The sequence below is a fragment of the Phlebotomus papatasi genome, unplaced genomic scaffold (genome assembly GCF_024763615.1).
Source record: "Phlebotomus papatasi isolate M1 unplaced genomic scaffold, Ppap_2.1 HiC_scaffold_42, whole genome shotgun sequence".
NCBI lineage: Eukaryota > Metazoa > Arthropoda > Insecta > Diptera > Psychodidae > Phlebotomus > Phlebotomus papatasi.
The window spans coordinates 147,903-169,580 of NW_026604623.1; the positions used below are offsets into that span (position 1 = coordinate 147,903).

Consider the following 21,678-nt stretch of genomic DNA (forward strand, 5'->3'; position numbering starts at 1 on the left):
GATCAAGGGGTCTGTCATTTACAAAATAAAGGATCTAATATTTATTGTCTTTTTTTATTTAATGATTTGAAGTTTCACACAGGCATTTGATAAATTCTTTAATTGCAATAACCCAGAAAGACTTTTAAGTGATCAAGGGGTCTGTCATTTACAAAATAAAGGATCTAATATTTATTGACTTTTTTTTATTTAATGATTTGAAGTTTCACACAGGTATTTGATAAATTCTTTAATTGACTTTTTTTTATTTAATGATTTGAAGTTTCACACAATAACGCATAGAGACTTTTAAGTGATCAAGGGGTCTGTCATTTACAAAATAAAGGATCTAATATTTATTGACTTTTTTTATTTAATGGTTTGGAGTTTCACACAGGCATTTGATAAATTCTTTGATTGCAATAACCCAGAAAGACTTTTAAGTGATCAAGGGGTCTGTCATTTACTGATCTAATCATTTATTGACTAATATTTATTGACTTTTTTTATTTAATGGTTTGGAGTTTCACACAGGCATTTGATAAATTCTTTGATTGCAATAACCCAGAAAGACTTTTAAGTGATCAAGGGGTCTGTCATTTACAAAATAAAGTATCTAATTTTTATTGACTTTTTTATTTAATGGTTTGGAGTTTCACACAGGCATTTGATAAATTCTTTGATTGCAATAACCCAGAAGGACTTAAGTGATCAAGGGGTCTGTCATTTACAAAATAAAAGATCTAATATTTATTGACTTTTTTTATTTAATGGTTTGGAGTTTCACACAGGCATTTGATAAATTCTTTGATTGCAATAACCCAGAAAGACTTTTAAGTGATCAAGGGGTCTGTCATTTACAAAATAAAGGGTCTAATATTAATTGACTTTTTTTATTTAATGATTTGAAGTTTCACACAGGCATTTGATAAATTGTTTGATTGCAATAACCCAGAAAGACTTTTAAGTGATCAAGGGGTCTGTCATTTACAAAATAAAGGATCTAATATTTATTGACTTTTTTTATTTAATGGTTTGGAGTTTCACACAGGCATTTGATAAATTCTTTGATTGCAATAACCCAGAAAGACTTTTAAGTGATCAAGGGGTCTGTCATTTACAAAATAAAGGATCTAATATTTATTGACTTTTTTTTATTTAATGATTTGAAGTTTCACACAGGCATTTGATAAATTCTTTGATTGCAATAACCCAGAAAGACTTTTAAGTGATCAAGGGGTCTGTCATTTACAAAATAAAGGGTCTAATATTTATTGACTTTTTTTTATTTAATGATTTGAAGTTTCACACAGGCATTTGATAAATTCTTTAATTGCAATAACCCAGAAAGACTTTTAAGTGATCAAGGGGTCTGTCATTTACAAAATAAACGATCTAATATTTATTGACTTTTTTTATTTAATGATTTGAAGTTTCACACAGGCATTTGATAAATTCTTTAATTGCAATAACTCAAAAAGACTTTTAAGTGATCAAGGGGTCTGTCATTTACAAAATAAAGGATCTAATATTTATTGACTTTTTTTTATTTAATGATTTGAAGTTTCACACAGGTATTTGATAAATTCTTTAATTGCAATAACGCATAGAGACTTTTAAGTGATCAAGGGGTCTGTCATTTACAAAATAAAGGATCTAATATTTATTGACTTTTTTTATTTAATGGTTTGGAGTTTCACACAGGCATTTGATAAATTCTTTGATTGCAATAACCCAGAAAGACTTTTAAGTGATCAAGGGGTCTGTCATTTACAAAATAAAGTATCTAATTTTTATTGACTTTTTTATTTAATGGTTTGGAGTTTCACACAGGCATTTGATAAGTTCTTTGATTGCAATAACCCAGAAGGACTTAAGTGATCAAGGGGTCTGTCATTTACAAAATAAAGGATCTAATATTTATTGACTTTTTTTATTTAATGGTTTGGAGTTTCACACAGGCATTTGATAAATTCTTTGATTGCAATAACCCAGAAAGACTTTTAAGTGATCAAGGGGTCTGTCATTTACAAAATAAAGGGTCTAATATTTATTGACTTTTTTTATTTAATGATTTGAAGTTTCACACAGGCATTTGATAAATTGTTTGATTGCAATAACCCAGAAAGACTTTTAAGTGATCAAGGGGTCTGTCATTTACAAAATAAAGGATCTAATATTTATTGACTTTTTTATTTAATGGTTTGGAGTTTCACACAGGCATTTGATAAATTCTTTGATTGCAATAACCCAGAAAGACTTTTAAGTGATCAAGGGGTCTGTCATTTACAAAATAAAGGATCTAATATTTATTGACTTTTTTTTATTTAATGATTTGAAGTTTCACACAGGCATTTGATAAATTCTTTGATTGCAATAACCCAGAAAGACTTTTAAGTGATCAAGGGGTTTGTCATTTACAAAATAAAGGGTCTAATATTTATTGACTTTTTTTTATTTAATGATTTGAAGTTTCACACAGGCATTTGATAAATTCTTTAATTGCAATAACCCAGAAAGACTTTTAAGTGATCAAGGGGTCTGTCATTTACAAAATAAACGATCTAATATTTATTGACTTTTTTTATTTAATGATTTGAAGTTTCACACAGGCATTTGATAAATTCTTTAATTAAAATAACGCATAGAGACTTTTAAGTGATCAAGGGGTCTGTCATTTACAAAATAAAGGATCTAATATTTATTGACTTTTTTTTATTTAATGATTTGAAGTGTCACACAGGCATTTGATAAATTCTTTAATTGCAATAACCCAGAAACACTTTTAAGTGATCAAGGGGTCTGTCATTTACAAAATAAAGGATCTAATATTTATTGACTTTTTTTTATTTAATGATTTGAAGTTTCACACAGGCATTTGATAAATTCTTTAATTGCAATAACGCATAGAGACTTTTAAGTGATCAAGGGGTCTGTCATTTACAAAATAAAGGATCTAATATTTATTGACTTTTTTATTTAATGGTTGGGAGTTTCACACAGGCATTTGATATATTCTTTGATTGCAATAACCCAGAAAGACTTTTAAGTGATCAAGGGATCTGTCATTTGCAAAATAAAGGATCTAATATTTATTGATTTTTTTTATTTAATGGTTTGGAGTTTCACACAGGCATTTGATAAATTCTTTGATTGCAATAACCCAGAAAGACTTTTAAGTGATCAAGGGGTCTGTCATTTACAAAATAAAGGATCTAATATTTATTGACTTTTTTTTTATTTAATGGTTTGGAGTTTCACACAGGCATTTGATAAATTCTTTGATTGCAATAACCCAGAAAGACTTTTAAGTGATCAAGGGGTCTGTCATTTACAAAATAAAGGGTCTAATATTTATTGACTTTTTTTTATTTAATGATTTGAAGTTTCACACAGGCATTTGATAAATTCTTTGATTGCAATAACCCAGAAAGACTTTTAAGTGATCAAGGGGTCTGTCATTTACAAAATAAAGGATCTAATATTTATTGACTTTTTTTTATTTAATGATTTGAAGTTTCACACAGGCATTTGATAAATTCTTTAATTGCAATAACGCATAGAGACTTTTAAGTGATCAAGGGGTCTGTCATTTACAAAATAAAGGATCTAATATTTATTGACTTTTTTTATTTAATGATTTGAAGTTTCACACAGGCATTTGATAAATTCTTTAATTGCAATAACGCATAGAGACTTTTAAGTGATCAAAGGGTCTGCCATTTGCAAAATAAAGGATCTAATATTTATTGACTTTTTTTTTATTTAATGATTTGAAGTTTCACACAGGCATTTGATAAATTCTTTAATTGCAATAACCCAGAAAGACTTTTTATTGACTTTTTTTATTTAATGGTTTGGAGTTTCACACAGGCATTTGATAAATTCTTTGATTGCAATAACCCAGAAAGACTTAAGTGATCAAGGGGTCTGTCATTTACAAAATAAAGGATCTAATATTTATTGTCTTTTTTTATTTAATGGTTTGGAGTTTCACACAGGCATTTGATAAATTCTTTGATTGCAATAACCCAGAAAGACTTTTAAGTGATCAAGGGGTCTGTCATTTGCAAAATAAAGGATCTAATATTTATTGATTTTTTTTATTTAATGGTTTGGAGTTTCACACAGGCATTTGATAAATTCTTTGATTGCAATAACCCAGAAAGACTTTTAAGTGATCAAGGGGTCTGTCATTTACAAAATAAAAGATCTAATATTTATTGTCTTTTTTTATTTAATGGTTTGGAGTTCCACACAGGCATTTGATAAATTCTTTGATTGCAATAACCCAGAAAGACTTTTAAGTGATCAAGGGGTCTGTCATTTACAAAATAAAGGGTCTAATATTTATTGACTTTTTTTTATTTAATGATTTGAAGTTTCACACAGGCATTTGATAAATTCTTTGATTGCAATAACCCAGAAAGACTTTTAAGTGATCAAGGGGTCTGTCATTTACAAAATAAAGGATCTAATATTTATTGACTTTTTTTATTTAATGGTTTGGAGTGTCACACAGGCATTTGATAAAGTCTTTGATTGCAATAACCCAGAAAGACTTTTAAGTGATCAAGGGGTCTGTCATTTACAAAATAAAGGATCTAATATTTATTGACTTTTTTTATTTAATGATTTGAAGTTTCACACAGGCATTTGATAAATTCTTTAATTGCAATAACGCATAGAGACTTTTAAGTGATCAAAGGGTCTGCCATTTGCAAAATAAAGGATCTAATATTTATTGACTTTTTTTTATTTAATGATTTGAAGTTTCACACAGGCATTTGATAAATTCTTTAATTGCAATAACCCAGAAAGACTTTTTATTGACTTTTTTTATTTAATGGTTTGGAGTTTCACACAGGCATTTGATAAATTCTTTGATTGCAATAACCCAGAAAGACTTAAGTGATCAAGGGGTCTGTCATTTACAAAATAAAGGATCTAATATTTATTGTCTTTTTTTATTTAATGGTTTGGAGTTTCACACAGGCATTTGATAAATTCTTTGATTGCAATAACCCAGAAAGACTTTTAAGTGATCAAGGGGTCTGTCATTTACAAAATAAAGGATCTAATTTTTATTGACTTTTTTTATTTAATGATTTGAAGTTTCACACAGGCATTTGATAAATTCTTTAATTGCAATAACGCATAGAGACTTTTAAGTGATCAAGGGGTCTGTCATTTACAAAATAAAGGATCTAATATTTATTGACTTTTTTTATTTAATGGTTTGGAGTTTCACACAGGCATTTGATAAATTCTTTGATTGCAATAACCCAGAAAGACTTTTAAGTGATCAAGGGGTCTGTCATTTACAAAATAAAGGATCTAATATTTATTGACTTTTTTTTATTTAATGGTTTGGAGTTTCATACAGGCATTTGATAAATTCTTTAATTGCAATAACCCAGAAAGACTTTTAAGTGATCAAGGGGTCTGTCATTTACAAAATAAAGGATCTAATATTTATTGACTTTTTTTATTTAATGATTTGAAGTTTCACACAGGCACTTGATAAATTCTTTGATTGCAATAACGCATAGAGACTTTTAAGTGATCAAGGGGTCTGTCATTTACAAAATAAAGGATCTAATATTTATTGACTTTTTTTTATTTAATGATTTGAAGTTTCACACAGGCATTTGATAAATTCTTTAATTGCAATAACCCAGAAAGACTTTTAAGTGATCAAGAGGTCTGTCATTTACAAAATAAAGGATCTAATATTTATTGACTTTTTTTATTTAATGGTTTGGAGTTTCACACAGGCATTTGATAAATTCTTTGATTGCAATAACCCAGAAAGACTTAAGTGATCAAGGGGTCTGTCATTTACAAAATAAAGGATCTAATATTTATTGTCTTTTTTTATTTAATGGTTTGGAGTTTCACACAGGCATTTGATAAATTCTTTGATTGCAATAACGCATAGAGACTTTTTTAAGTGATCAAGGGGTCTGTCATTTACAAAATAAAGGATCTAATATTTATTGACTTTTTTTATTTAATGGTTTGGAGTTGCACACAGGCATTTGATAAATTCTTTGATTGCAATAACTCAGAAAGACTTTCAAGTGATCAAGGGGTCTGTCATTTACAAAATAAAGGATCTAATATTAATTGACTTTTTTTATTTAATGATTTGAAGTTTCACACAGGCATTTGATAAATTCTTTGATTGCAATAACCCAGAAAGACTTTTAAGTGATCAAGGGGTCTGTCATTTACAAAATAAAGGATCTAATATTTATTGACTTTTTTTATTTAATGATTTGGAGTTTCGCACAGGCATTTGATAAATTCTTTGATTGCAATAACCCAGAAAGACTTTTCAATTTCAATTTCAATTTATTGACTCACAAAACTTAGGGTAGTTCCCTCTTACAAATTTGTGGCATAAAAGAAAAAATAAAAAAAATAGTTTAAAAAAAAGGAAAATGAAGCAAAGTAAAATAAAATATAGCTTATAAAACAAATCAAGAATTTAAAAAATGAAAAGAGAAATTAGCAAGGTCCATTCTGGAAGTGCTCCCTAATAGTGTCAGGCGATCTACGCTTCTGAGGGGCGAGAGAATTATACATAAAAACCCCTTTGACAAATAGAGTTCGTCTGAAGGACTCATGGTGTGGCTTAGGGACAATCAGTCCACCGACTCTAGCCGACCCGCCAGGAGTCAAGAGAGAGGCCAGGTACCCAGGGCATCCCGATGCAATCAATCAGTGATCAAGGGGTCTGTCATTTACAAAATAAAGGATCTAATATTTATTGACTTTTTTTATTTAATGGTTTGGAGTTTCACACAGGCATTTGATAAATTCTTTGATTGCAATAACCCAGAAAGACTTTTAAGTGATCAAGGGGTCTGTCATTTACAAAATAAAGGATCTAATATTTATTGACTTTTTTTTATTTAATGGTTTGGAGTTTCACACAGGCATTTGATAAATTCTTTAATTGCAATAACCCAGAAAGACTTTTAAGTGATCAAGGGGTCTGTCATTTACAAAATAAAGGATCTAATATTTAATGACTTTTTATAATTTAATGATTTGAAGTTTCACACAGGCACTTGATAAATTCTTTAATTGCAATAACTCAAAAAGACTTTTAAGTGATCAAGGGGTCTGTCATTTACAAAATAAAGGATCTAATATTTATTGACTTTTTTATTTAATGATTTGAAGTTTCACACAGGCATTTGATAAATTCTTTGATTGCAATAACCCAGAAAGACTTTTAAGTGATCAAGGAGTCTGTCATTTACAAAATAAAGGATCTAATATTTATTGACTTTTTTTTATTTAATGGTTTGGAGTTTCACACAGGCATTTGATAAATTCTTTGATTGCAATAACCCAGAAAGACTTTTAAGTGATCAAGGAGTCTGTCATTTACAAAATAAAGGATCTAATATTTATTGACTTTTTTTATTTAATGGTTTGGAGTTTCACACAGGCATTTGATAAATTTTTTGATTGCAATAACCCAGAAAGACTTTTAAGTGATCAAGGGGTCTGTCATTTACAAAATAAAGGATCTAATATTTATTGACTTTTTTTTATTTAATGATTTGAAGTTTCACACAGGCATTTGATAAATTCTTTGATTGCAATAACCCAGAAAGACTTTTAAGTGATCAAGGGGTCTGTCATTTACAAAATAAAGGACCTAATATTTATTGACTTTTTTTTATTTAATGGTTTGGAGTTTCACACAGGCATTTGATAAATTCTTTAATTGCAATAACCCAGAAAGACTTTTAAGTGATCAAGGGGTCTGTCATTTACAAAATAAAGGATCTAATATTTAATGACTTTTGTTCAGCACACGGAAGCTGAACAGATTTAGGAAGTTAAAATGCACTAAATTAAATTAAATTATGTAAGCAAGAATTGAAAATATGTCATAAGAATATAGGTGAAAACAAAGAATGTAATTTAGGTCATGCCACTGCTCCAAATTTAATATGTGTCATAAAGTGGGAGTGCATGGCAAATTATATAAAAAGTGAAAATTTGTGAATAAAGTGTGGCAGTTAGCTCTAACCGACAGGTGAGGCTTTTTCTGCTCCAGAACAGACGCTCCTAAGTCAGGCGTCAGCCCTAACGGGCTCAAGGCGGGTGAAGAGTAGAGTGCGGTCATAGGGTGCTGATGGATATAGCACCTCGCGTGACTGCACCAATCTTCACCAGCCCAACGGTCCACTCTCATCGTCGTATGAGATGAAACCCCCCTTATCATTAGAGAAATTTATTTCTCTTGGTCCTTTTCAGCTTACCTACAACCTATCTACAAGTTGGTCCTTCTCGGACACCAGCATCCAGCTTAGTACAGTCATACCGCTCTGTTCAACGCAATCTCAACATCCGCATTCTTCATTACACTTCTTCCAATATCTTCAAATTTCGTCACAACATCTTCACATCTTTACCACCACGCAATTTATTTCGGCTTCAAATCTTGCACCGATCTTGACAGTGCGTAAACCCTATCAGATAAAATTTCACTTTCAAACTTTTCAAGCAATTTAAATTTTTTCCCTCTTCAGTGGGAAGGAACTATCGTACGGCGCCGCCGGAGAGAGAGGAATCATCCCTCCCCGAGGCTCTAAAGAACCCCCCTACAGAGCCCCCCTTGACATTCTACCAGCTGTGTACTCACTCCAGCTCTTGGGATAACAACCCGGTACATCCACCACAAGAAACGGCTCCAGCTTCAAAACCGACGGCAAAAGAGCCAATACCGAGGCCAAGACCCATCACAATCGCACAGTACAAACAGCGGCTGGCAGAATCAATCCATAACAGAAACTTCACAAATCTTCCTCCCAAAGAAATCCCAAAGAGGAAGAGAAGGAAACGAAGGGGAGGGCGCCGCGTTCAAGAAAAAAAATTAAAAAGGGCTCTTAAAGTCCTATCGAAACATAAAATTATATAATTCCTTGCTTGAAATACACCTTTTCACTCAATTTTTCACACATTTTTTTTCTTTTCCTGGTCACTCTTACTTGAAAACTTAATCGCACTCACGAATCGCACTCTCTCAAGATGGAAGTTGCCTCAATCATTGAGCAACAGAGGGATCTGTGCGACAAGATCGAGAAACTTGGGGTTAATTTCAAAAAGGAATCCCAAGCCCGACGCACTAAAGAAAACGTTGAGAAACGGCAAAAGAAGCTCGAAGAATATTGGAAAATATTTAAGGAAAATCACGCGACACTTCAAGCATCTCTTGCAATCGACGATCCGTATTTCACTGAGAAAATATTTGAAGAAACCAAACGATTGCACAACTCCATCAGTGAAATGCTGAGTATCGAAAATTTGCGTCTTCTAACTCAAGCTCAAGAAGACGATGACGACGAAGAGGAAGAAGAAAAAGCAAAACAAAACGTGGGCAAAAACACTCTGACCAAGCAAATTCCAGAACAGCCACAGCAACGTCAGTGGCAAATGCCCATTTTTTTTCCCACACAACAAATTGTGCAAAACCCAACAATACAATCCAATGCACTCAATAATGCAAATAATCATCAAAGGGACACCTCCAAGCAAGGAACAAGCCCAAAACAACCACTGGACACCTCACAAGAAGGAACAAGCCATTCAAACATCGCATCGCAAAGGTACCAAACAAATTATCAGCGCAATCACGGTTCCAATAATCAGGAACACACTCAGTGGCATCCTCCAAATCCTCAGAATCCACCGCAGGATTTTACAGGGTTTCCTCACTTCCAGGGATACCCATACTTTCCAACTCCGTATCCATATCAAGGAATGGATTACAGGGGAACAGCACCAAAATTGCCACCAATATCCATTGAGAAGTTCACCGGTGATCTCAAGAAGTGGCAAAATTGGATCCAGCTATTTGAAAGCGTCATAGACAAAAATCAACGCATTTCCAACGTGGAAAAATTACAATATTTAAACAATTATTTGGAAGGAGAGCCAAAAGAATTAATTTCAGATCTCAAGCTACAAGAAGACAGCTACCAAGAAGCATTGGATATTTTGAAGCAAAGATATGATGACCAACGGCAAATCATTCTAGCCTACACAGCACTTGTGTTAGATCAAAAGAAGGTGAATTTTCGGTCAGCTCAAGAAATCATCGATCTACACAACAAAACACTTCAATGCTACAAAGGATTGAAGACTATGGGTGCACAAACTCTTGAGATTTTACTCACAGCTCATATGCTCCATAACATGGATAATGAATCTCTACGCATTTTTGAACAATCTTTGATAAATCCCATGAGTATGCCATCAATCAATGAAGTGTTAACATTCCTCAAAAATCGGCACAGAATATTGCAAAAGTGCAATAATGAAAACAAACCAAAAAAGCAACAACAGAATGGGGCACAGCCAAAAGACAATAAGAAAAATTTTCATATCAGCACTAATAGTGCATGTGAAATTTGCAACGCCCCACACAAAATTTTCATGTGCAAAAAATTTAAAGATCTCACACCACAACAGAGAAAAGATCAAGTTAAGCAGCACAAATTATGTTACAATTGCTTATCGTCTCACCATAGATATGAGGATTGTTCAAGCACAAAAACTTGCAAACAATGCAATGGGAAACATAACACCCTTCTACATTTCAATAAGGCAAAAAAAGAGCAGGGAGAATCACAACCAAGCACCTCAGCTCACCACTCTGATGTTCAAGAAAACGAACCTGAGCAAGGGGATAATAATAATCACCAAAAAGATGTTATTTCCCTCTATGTCAAACCGAAACAGAAAATTCTCCCTACAGCTCTCATAAAAATTCGTGCCCACAATGGACGATGGGACATTTTTCGAGCCTTGGTTGATACAGGCTCAGCTGAAACATTCATTTCAGAAGAAGCAGTGCAAAATCTTGCACTTCCAAGACAAAAAATCAATGCACCAATTCAAGGCATTGGCCAAGCCAGTGCAGGCATCTCAAAATATTCAGTGGAATTACAGATCAAACCACGATTCCCCTCAAATATCGCATTACATGAGAGAGCCTTAGTGCTGCCCAAACTCACGGGCATGATGCCATCAAGATCAATTAGTGCAACAGCAACTAAACACATCAACAACAATATGATTCTAGCAGATCCAACATTTAACATTCCTGGGCCAATAGATCTCATCCTTGGAATAAATCTTTATTCAAGAATCATAAAGGCAGAGATTCACAAATATGACAAAGACGACATCATTGCACAGGAAACAAACATTGGTTGGATCATATTAGGAGAAGCTCCAGCGAGCACACCATCAAGAAACAATATCATCAGTCTCATCTCAATGCAAGAAATTGATGATAACCTCCGACGTTTCTGGGATATGGAAACAAACAAGGAAGAAGATATCACGCCAAACGAAGATTGCGAAAAACAATTCAAACAACATGTTCATCGTGATGAGTCAGGAAGATTTACAGTTTCACTACCATTCAGAAAATCTCCCACAATGCTAGGAAATTCGAAGGACAGAGCAATGTCCAGATTCTTTAGCGTTGAAAGACGCATGGAAAAAGATGAAATTCTGAACGAAGAATATCACAAATTCATGAAGGAATACATTGAGCTTGGCCATATGTCCGAAGCTAATGACAACAAAGGCCAATACTATCTTCCACACCACGCTGTTTTTAAACCCTCCAGTACAACAACCAAAACAAGGGTTGTTTTCGATGCCTCCTGCAAGACATCAACAGGTGTTTCTTTAAATGACGTGTTGCACACAGGCAGCAAATTACAATCAGACTTGACTCATATCGTCATGAGATGGAGAAAACACGAATTTGTCATAATGGGAGATATCGAAAAAATGTTTCGTCAGATACTAGTGCGAGAAGAAGATAGGAACTTTCAGCGAATCCTCTGGAGAGAGGACAAGAACATGCCTGTAAAAGAATACACCCTCAACACAGTGACTTACGGAACAGGACCGGCAACCTATCTCTCAGTACGATGTCTACAAGAGCTCGCAAATCAGGAAGAACTCAATTTCCCCAAAGCTTCAAAAACACTACGAGAAGACTTCTACGTAGATGATCTGATGACTGGTGCTAAAACTATTAATGAAGCTCGCCAATTGCAAAAAGACCTGATCAACCTTCTTGCGAAAGGAGGCTTCAACCTGAGAAAATGGGTATCAAACACAGAAGAACTCACGGCACATCTCCAACCAGATCAAAGAGCAATTCCTGAAAACATCCAAATTGGTACTGACGAGCATATCAAAGCACTGGGAATAGAATGGAATCAACGAACAGACGAATTCACGTTCAGTCTCAATCCACGTGACTACCATGGAATTACGAAAAGGCAACTCTTATCAAGCATTGCATCAATCTTCGACCCCATCGGTTGGCTAGCACCGATCACAGTTCGAGCAAAGATCCTCATGCAAGAACTCTGGAATCAGGAGCTAAATTGGGATGACCCCACACCATCAGACACACAAAAAGAATGGTCATCACTCATGATAGAGCTCCGACAGTTGGATTCAGTGAGAATACCCAGATGGATACACACTAACAACACTACACAACTGCATGGATTCTGTGACGCGTCACAAAAAGCATACGCAGCAGTAGTCTACACAAGATCAGTCGATGAACAAGGACGCGCTCATATACATCTTATTGCAGCCAAAACAAAGGTGGCTCCACTCAAAAACAAGGTAACATTACCAAGATTGGAACTAAATGCAGCAGTCTTGCTAGCAAACCTCCTGCACAATACACTGGAAGCACTGCAAATCAATAAACCTGAAGTATATGCATGGAGTGACTCAGAAATCACGCTAGCATGGATCGCCAAACCACCAACCACCTGGGAAACCTACATTGCGAACAGAGTATCAAAGGTCCAAATCTCATACCGCAAGCAAATTGGAATCACGTAAGAAGTGCAGAAAATCCAGCTGATGCAGCATCAAGAGGAATAAAAGCTGAAAAACTGCTTAACGACAAACAATGGTGGAACGGTCCCACATGGTTGAAGAAAAACAAACAGCACTGGCCCATAGAAATCGTCGATGAACATTATCAAGCCTTTATGGCGCAAATAAAACAAGCTCAAAACACAATCTTCACCTTAGATGACTTCAAAACCGCAGAAGTAACGGCGTTAATTATAGAGACAGCTCGCAAGAAGGAAGAACCACAATCAGAGGACGAGAACATTATAAGATTCTCTTCCCTTACTCACTTAATCAGAGTTACAGCACTGCTTAAACGCTTCTTCAACAATCTAAAGAACAAAGCGATGAAGAAAACCGGCAAAATAAGTGCTGAAGAATACAAAGAAGCAAAAACAACATTAATTCACAGAATCCAAGAAACACACTTCAAAAGGGAAATAAACTGCCTTCAAAAGAATCAACCAATTCCGTCAAACAGCAAAATTCTTTCACTCTCACCGTTCCTCGACAAAGAAAACGGACTACTACGAGTAGGAGGTAAACTGCAACACTCCAACCTCGACTATGATGCCAAGCATCAAATTATTCTACCCAAGAATTCGCATTTCACAAAATTGATAATCCAGTACACTCACGATATTACATTACACGGTGGAACACAGCTTATGTTAAACACACTCAGACAAGAATACTGGATTATTAATGCTAAAAGTGGCATTAACAAAATCATTCACAAATGCCTTGCCTGCTTCAAACAAAAAGCAACACAGCACAATCAACTGATGGGAAACCTCCCCGATCATCGAGTAAGACCAAGCGCACCATTCACAACCACGGGTATTGACTATGCTGGTCCGTTCTCTACAAAATGCTCAAAAACCAGAGGAATCAAAACGTACAAAGGATACATCGCTTTATTCGTTTGTCTGGCCACAAAAGCAACTCATCTCGAATATGTGAGCGATTTATCAACAGAAGCCTTCTTGGCAGCTCTGAAGAGATTCATCGCAAGAAGAGGAAAACCATCAATAATATACAGCGACAACGGCAGAAACTTTGTGGGTGCCAAAAACACACTTACAAAAGAGCTGCAAGCATCTATCAAAGACGCAGGAGAAAAGGCACATCGTTACGCCACCAACCTTCAAATTGAATGGAAATTCACCCCGCCATATGCACCCCACTTCGGAGGCATATGGGAAGCAGGGGTAAAATCCGCAAAATATCATCTCAAGAGAATCCTTGGTGACACTGCTCTTACATACGAGGAATTCACCACAGTTCTACACACAGTAGAAGCAGCTATGAACTCCAGGCCGATATCACCCATGTCTAGTGATTCAAGTGACCTCGCCGCGCTGTCCCCGGGACACTTCCTCATCGGAAGACCTATGCTGGCCCCACCAGAATCAGACCAGACGAATCAAAATCCTTCCAACAGGTGGAAGCTAGTCACCAAACTGCAACAAAACCTGTGGGACAGATGGTCACGAGACTATCTAAATCATCTTCAACAGAGACCCAAATGGAATAAGACAAAAACAGAATTCAACGTCAACGACGTCGTGCTACTAAAAGATCAAAACACACCTCCACTTCAGTGGCCACTAGCAAGGATCACCCGAGTGTATAAAAGTCAAGACGGATTAGTCAGAGTAGTTCAAATAAAAACGGCGGAAAATACCATACTAGACAGGCCTATAGTAAAGCTAGCAAAGCTACCATTCCTAGAGGATGAAAATAAAGATCATCCAGCAGAAAAGGAAACGACAGCACTACATTATCAGATTCAACACAGCACACAAGAAGCTGAAACAAGACCCAAGCGTAAAATTACTCAAAGATCAAGGCCTTGCCTTACATTGCTGCAAATGATTGTCACTTGTTTTATGTTCCTAACAATGGCATTCGCAAGCAACGGAACATCAAACCTTCCCATAACAGGCGGCAACTTTACAATTGTCAACACCACTCCCGGGATTTATCTCGAGAAGGTCGGAGTGGCAAGAGTAAGGAAGGGCAAGGTCAAGATAGAGACACGCATACCCTGGGCTGAATTAAACGAAGATGCTGACAATGTAGAACAGGTGTACAATCAAACAATTCACGCTTGTTCTCGGACAAAAACGCTCACTGAAGTATTTGAATGTGGAGAATTCCCACAATATCTTACACATCTGAAACATGATGTCATGATGATGAATCGTGAGATTGTTAGCAGATTTAGAATTAGACAGAGGCGCAACATCATCACTAGACTATTCAGTGCAGTCTTTGGTCATGACAATCCAGATGACGTTGCAGCGAACAATGAATACGAACTAATACACACCATCAATCAACAATCTAGGATGCTCAACCAGCAAATTATCGACTCGAACAGAATCACAGAAAATAAACTCGAACAATTCAGACGCAGAATCAATGAATTCTCGGACTTCACAAAACAACTAAACAACTATGCACAACAAAATGAAGCCAAAAAGGCACATTCATTTGCAATTGAAGCAGCTATACAAGCAATCAGTTATTTCCAAGAGCTCAGTTCTAAGTACAGAAGAATTATTCTATGCATAACAGATAGAGGAACCCTAATAGACGTAGCTGATCCCGGCATCATAGAAGAAAGCATTAAGAATCTAACAAGGACTCTGCCTTCAGACTTGGAAGTAAAACAAAATATAGCCAAGAGAACATCCTATAGAAGCACCAGTGATGATCTAATTATTTACGCATACCTTGATATAATCGACAAGGCTGACTTTGAAATATTACATGTAACGACAGTGCCAGAAGCTTCAAAGCACAGGACAATCATGATTCCAAAGACCGACACTCAAACCGTTGCCACGAATTATCACCATCAAACTTACTTCTTCATCGAAGACCTGGAAAAACAATGTATCAGCACGCAGAAAAGAGACTTTATATGCAATCCAGGACTCGTGTACGACATGAATCAACACCCCGACTGTATAGTTGACAAAATCTACGAACGAAACGCCAAACCACATTGCGAGTTCGCTGAGTTTCGAGTGAATGGAATTCTTTGGAAGACTCTAGCCATGGAAAACACCTGGCTGTTCGTTACTGAACATCCCACATCAGTTGCTATAATCTGCAATGGGTATAGGGAACGCGTTCACTTGAACAACTCTGGAATCATAAGGGTAAAACAAGGCTGCACAATAAATTCTAATGGTACTTCTCTTTCAGGTAGCACGCAGCTTGCTAAAGGCGTCGACAGCAGCTTTCACAAAGCGGTTGCACCCAAAGAACTAGAAGGTGTGCATCGAGTGGAAGCGCCTGCGGTCATTAGGAATCTCCGTCCCATCCCGCAGTCTGTGTCCCTTTATGGAGGCATCAGGTCAACGCCAATAGCTACAGCGGTCACATTTACCAGAATAGCCCATCACCCGGGATTCAGTGTTGGCTCAAGCATCCTTACTATAATTGCTCTCTGTATCGTTTGGAAGACACGAAGTGGATGGTTACCAACACTAACGTCAATATGCAAACAAAAATCGACTCAAGACAATACGATAGAAGCAGAGTCCTCAACAGAGCTGCAACAAAAGTTCCAGAGAGTACTTAAAGGTTCCGGTCAGCGAGAAGCAACACCGTCAACCGCCGGCCGGGCCCAAGATGTTCAGCACACGGAAGCTGAACAGATTTAGGAAGTTAAAATGCACTAAATTAAATTAAATTATGTAAGCAAGAATTGAAAATATGTCATAAGAATATAGGTGAAAACAAAGAATGTAATTTAGGTCATGCCACTGCTCCAAATTTAATATGTGTCATAAAGTGGGAGTGCATGGCAAATTATATAAAAAGTGAAAATTTGTGAATAAAGTGTGGCAGTTAGCTCTAACCGACAGGTGAGGCTTTTTCTGCTCCAGAACAGACGCTCCTAAGTCAGGCGTCAGCCCTAACGGGCTCAAGGCGGGTGAAGAGTAGAGTGCGGTCATAGGGTGCTGATGGATATAGCACCTCGCGTGACTGCACCAATCTTCACCAGCCCAACGGTCCACTCTCATCGTCGCATGAGATGAAACCCCCTTTATCATTAGAGAAATTTATTTCTCTTGGTCCTTTTCAGCTTACCTACAACCTAACTACAACTTTTTATAATTTAATGATTTGAAGTTCCACACAGGCACTTGATAAATTCTTTAATTGCAATAACTCAGAAAGACTTTTAAGTGATCAAGGGGTCTGTCATTTACAAAATAAAGGATCTAATATTTATTGACTTTTTTTTATTTAATGATTTGAAGCTTCACACAGGCATTTGATAAATTCTTTGATTGCAATAACCCAGAAAGATTTTTAGGTGATCAAGGAGTCTGTCATTTACAAAATAAAGGATCTAATATTTATTGACTTTTTTTTATTTAAGAGGATCGTCAAGGAAAAAAAAGCTCCAGATTCAAGCTCTCGCGGAGCTACTCAAAGCATCCGTGATGTCCCCTGGTGGTGAAAAGAGTCATCACCCGCCATCAGCTGTCTCGTTTTTTCTACTGTTTTTTGTTCACGCTCATCGTCTGTCTATTTTTCTCCGAAGCGCTCCCCAGACCCAGAGCACACAAAAAACTCATTGAAAAGGTTGAAAACCCAAAGGCAGATTTTTAACCTTGCGATGCATTATGAGATTTTGTGAAGGAAAGAAAAAATGAGACATGCATGTTTTACGCATATCTTTGTCTCTAAAAATTGATAAAAAAAATTAAATTTTCAAGTGACAAAATTTCTATTTTTATTTTCTTCATAGTCCAAAATTTCTATTTCTTCAAAAATGACACGTGCATTTGACACATTTGAAAGATAGGGGGAAACAGGTTTGTTTTTTGGCCTTTTTTTTGGTACGGGAAAGTCAAACTAATAAATAATTAACATGACCTTTATTTTTCCTCCATTCTTTCCAAAAACCATGTTCTTCTTGGGAATCTTTAAAAACGCATCCTGCGATTTTTTTATTTTTAAAGAGGCCGACTCGGTGATAATTTCATATAAGAAAATACTGTTGAATCATCAAAGATTTTTCAAGGTCAAAGGTTAAAAATGCTCTATAGAGAGCGTATTTTTAAACCAAATAGGGTGACATTTGGTATAGTTCCAAACGTCATGCAATTTTTTACAATTCAGAAAAGGGTATAATTTTTTATGAATCCATATAATAAACCAGTTATGAAACTATAACTAATTTTAATCTGAAGTCCAATTGTAGTATTGTTAGCAAATTGCACAATCACAGTAAAAACTTTTGGACACTGACCAAAATATTGGTAAAAATTTTCTTTAGAACAATTTGTTACAGAACAAATATGTACCTAAAAAAGATATTTATTCGTTCCAATATTTTTTTTCTTTACGGTTTTGTTAAGAATAGTGACAATTGTGTAAAAGTTTTCTTTTAGAACCGTTTCGATACGGTGGAATACCTACAAATTTCAGTAGATTTCGTTTTATACAAATTTGATCTGTGAGTTGGAATAGAATTTTGTTGCGCTCTACTGTTTTGTTCCCACACAACAAATTTGTAGATTTTTTTTATAAAAATACTATCCCTATATTTGTAACATATTCGTTTCAAAAATTTTCGGTATCCGTGGACGATTTAATTTTTGGAACAAAAATCGTTACTAATATGGGGAATCCTTTTGCCTCTCTTAAAAAGTACAAATTTGTTGCTAAAAGTCGGAACCAAATCGTCAGTTGCCTCAGCAACTGTGCTAACTGCATCTGCTTTGTGTCTGTATTCATTGCAAACGCCGCGCAGCGATGCATTGCTTACAACGAATGCTGACACAAAGCAAATGCAGTTAGCACAGTTGCTGAGGCAACCGACGAAATATAGACATTTTGTTCCAATTATCGGGAACAAATTAATGCAATTTAAAAGATCTCGTCCGTTTCGTCTAACAGTTAAGGTCTAGGGTGGATTCACCAGTTCTCGCCAGTGCCCCACTTCTCGCCACTTACATTGAAATCGCTATTTTTCGCAATTTATGAAATAAATGAGTCGCAATTTTTTTGTATTGTTTCTGCTTCTACGCATAGAATCGAAAAATAATAATTATTCGTTTTGGATTCACGATTTTGATCACTTTTTAGAGCAATATTTTAAGCAAGTGCATCGAATCCAACATCTCTTACCAAACGTACTAAGTGTCGTCAAATTTTCATCAGGCCAAAAATACCTATTTGGGTAAATAATTTGTCTATTGAATATTTAATTGCACTTGTGGAATACATAAAATTTGTATTTAGTCAATTAATATTTCATTTTATATTATTTTTGTATAAAAATGAGGCATGGCGAGAAGTGGTAATATTCTGGAATTGATTTTACCACCTGTCGCCATATCTTTTCAATAGGCGACGCTAACTTCACTTCGTAGATTCTCAGTTGTCAAATCTGCATTGTTTACTTTCTGCAAAAGCCCCATAATTTGATTTCTCAAATAAAAGTGAAGAAAAATCATTTAAAAAGAGTAATAATAAAGTGATCACAAGGAAAGAGAAATGGTGAATGTATTCTTTTCATAGCATTGCCTAAAATAACCGAGTGTGGTTCTTTTCAAGTGGGTGGCGAGAAGTGGTTACAAATTTTACAAAACTGGCGAAAAGTGGTAAAAAGTGGCGACGAAATGGTTATTTTTGCATTATTAATAAAAATCAGTTTTTTAAGTAGTCCAGCGTTATGTTCTAGGATTATTGTTTTCACGTATCTAGAGCCAATACATCTAAGTAACTTTGTGTCAAATTTGACTTATCTTGTAACAAGGATTCAAAAGTTATGATTAAATGAATTTAATTTTTTCCTAAACATGGCGATAGCCGGTTATTCCACCCTATAGTTAAGGTGCCAGTGCTGGTAGCAGGAGGAGAAAAATCTCGCCAATCTCGAATTAAAAAAAAGTGAAACCGTAAATATTATAGCTTGAAAAATGCCACAAATTTAACGTCCTTCTTGCTGCGATGGTGACTTTCGGAACAAATTAGTTACTAATATTGAAAATCTTTTTGTTACTCCTTGAGGATACAAACTGGTTTATTATATGGATTTATAAAAAATTATACCCTTTTCAGAATTGTAAGAAATTGCATAATCATTGGAACTATACCAAATGTCACCCTATTCGGTTTAAAAATACGCTCTCTAGAGCATTTTTAACCTTTGACCTTGAAAAATCTTTGATTCAACAGTATTTTCTTATATGAAATTATCACCGAGTCGGCCTCTAAAACATATTTAAAAATAATAAAATCGCTGGATACGTTTTTAAAGATTCCCAAGAAGAACATGGTTTTTGGAAAGAATGGAGGAAAAATAAAGGTCATGTTAATTATTTATTAGTTTGACCTGCCAAGATTGTAAAGTTTTTAAATTTCGAATCGTAAGGGATAGGGGAAAGAACTCTCCTTTCGAACGTTCATGCCTTCGAATAGCGTGATTTTTCTTTTATTTTTCCTAAGAGACTTATAAATAATTATCACATAATCATAAATATTGATGATAAGCTAACTAATATTTAATAGAAATGTGTAGGTAAGTCTCATACGAAAAATAAAAGAAAATTCCCATTATTCCAAGGCATGAACATTCGAAAGGAGAGTACTTTCCCGTACCAAAAAAGGCCAAAAAATAAACCTGTTTCCCCCTATCTTTTAAATGTGTCAAATGCACGTGTTCTTTGAGGAAATAGAAATTTTGGACTATGAAGAAAATAAAAATAGAAATTTTGTCACTTGAAAATTTAATATTTTTTTTAATCAATTTTTAGAGACAAAGATATACGTAAAACATGCATGTCTCATTTTTTCTCTCCTTCACAAAAGTTCCATTTCAAAATCGGGTTTTCTATTGTAATCTCGAAATCATGTTAAATGCTTTTTCGCTACTTTTAGGTTTATTTTGTAACTTCGCGGATCGCGGTGTGTTCGTGGATTTTAGTGGGCCGCGGAATTTTTCGTGTATTTGCGTGGATCGCGGTGTTGCTCCCGGATTTTCTCGGATCGCGGAATCGTTCACGAATTTTCGCGAACCGCGAAATTTCTCGCGGATCGCGGAATCTTTTGCGGACCGAAGAATTTCTGACGGATTTACGCAGCCGGCAGAATTTATTGTGGATTTTCCCGGACCGTGGATTTTTTCGCGGATTTTTGAAGATCGCAGTATTACTCGCGGATTGCGGAATAGTTTCTGAGCCATTTTGGCATTAAAGTTTTACATGTATTTTTGTGCATTTCTGACAATCGAATTTGCACTTTTCAATTTTCAACGACCTCGAGTTGCACGCATTTCGAGGTTTCCTGTAATAAATCTCAGCTAGCATAAGGTCATCTGGACTTCAATTTTGCCCCCAATTCGAATTTGCAATGAAAGAATCACACATAGCATAAGCCCATTTAGGCTTATCACTGACTTTTTTCTTCTCCGAGAATAATTATATCCGCATATTTTGTAGTTACCGATATTAGCTGGTTTTGTGAAATGCCCATGACGATTGACGATTCATAATTTTTACGATTTTCTACAATTTTTTGAAACAACGAGACTGATCGTGAAAATCATAAAAATTCGCTCAGCTGTAATTCATACGATTTCTCACACAGGGGATGAGTTTTGTTGTTTTGTATTCTTTTTTCTCCTCCGCCTGATCGCAAAAAACTGCAGGCGTGCTGAAGGTCAGAGAGAAAAGGAAGACATGGTGAAAAATGCGACGCGTAATCTTGTGGCGAATTGCTGAACAATTT

The 21,678-nt window shown here is 35.3% G+C and overlaps 1 protein-coding gene across 1 annotated transcript; it reads left to right on the forward strand.

Annotated features, from left to right (window-relative positions):
* The first annotated feature begins 9,036 nt into the window (after positions 1-9,036).
* On the forward strand, positions 9,037-12,897 carry LOC129809188 (uncharacterized). The gene has a single exon (XM_055859004.1). The coding sequence runs from the start codon at positions 9,037-9,039 to the stop codon at positions 12,895-12,897; it is 3,861 nt and encodes a 1,286-aa protein (XP_055714979.1).
* Positions 12,898-21,678: the final 8,781 nt, after the last annotated feature.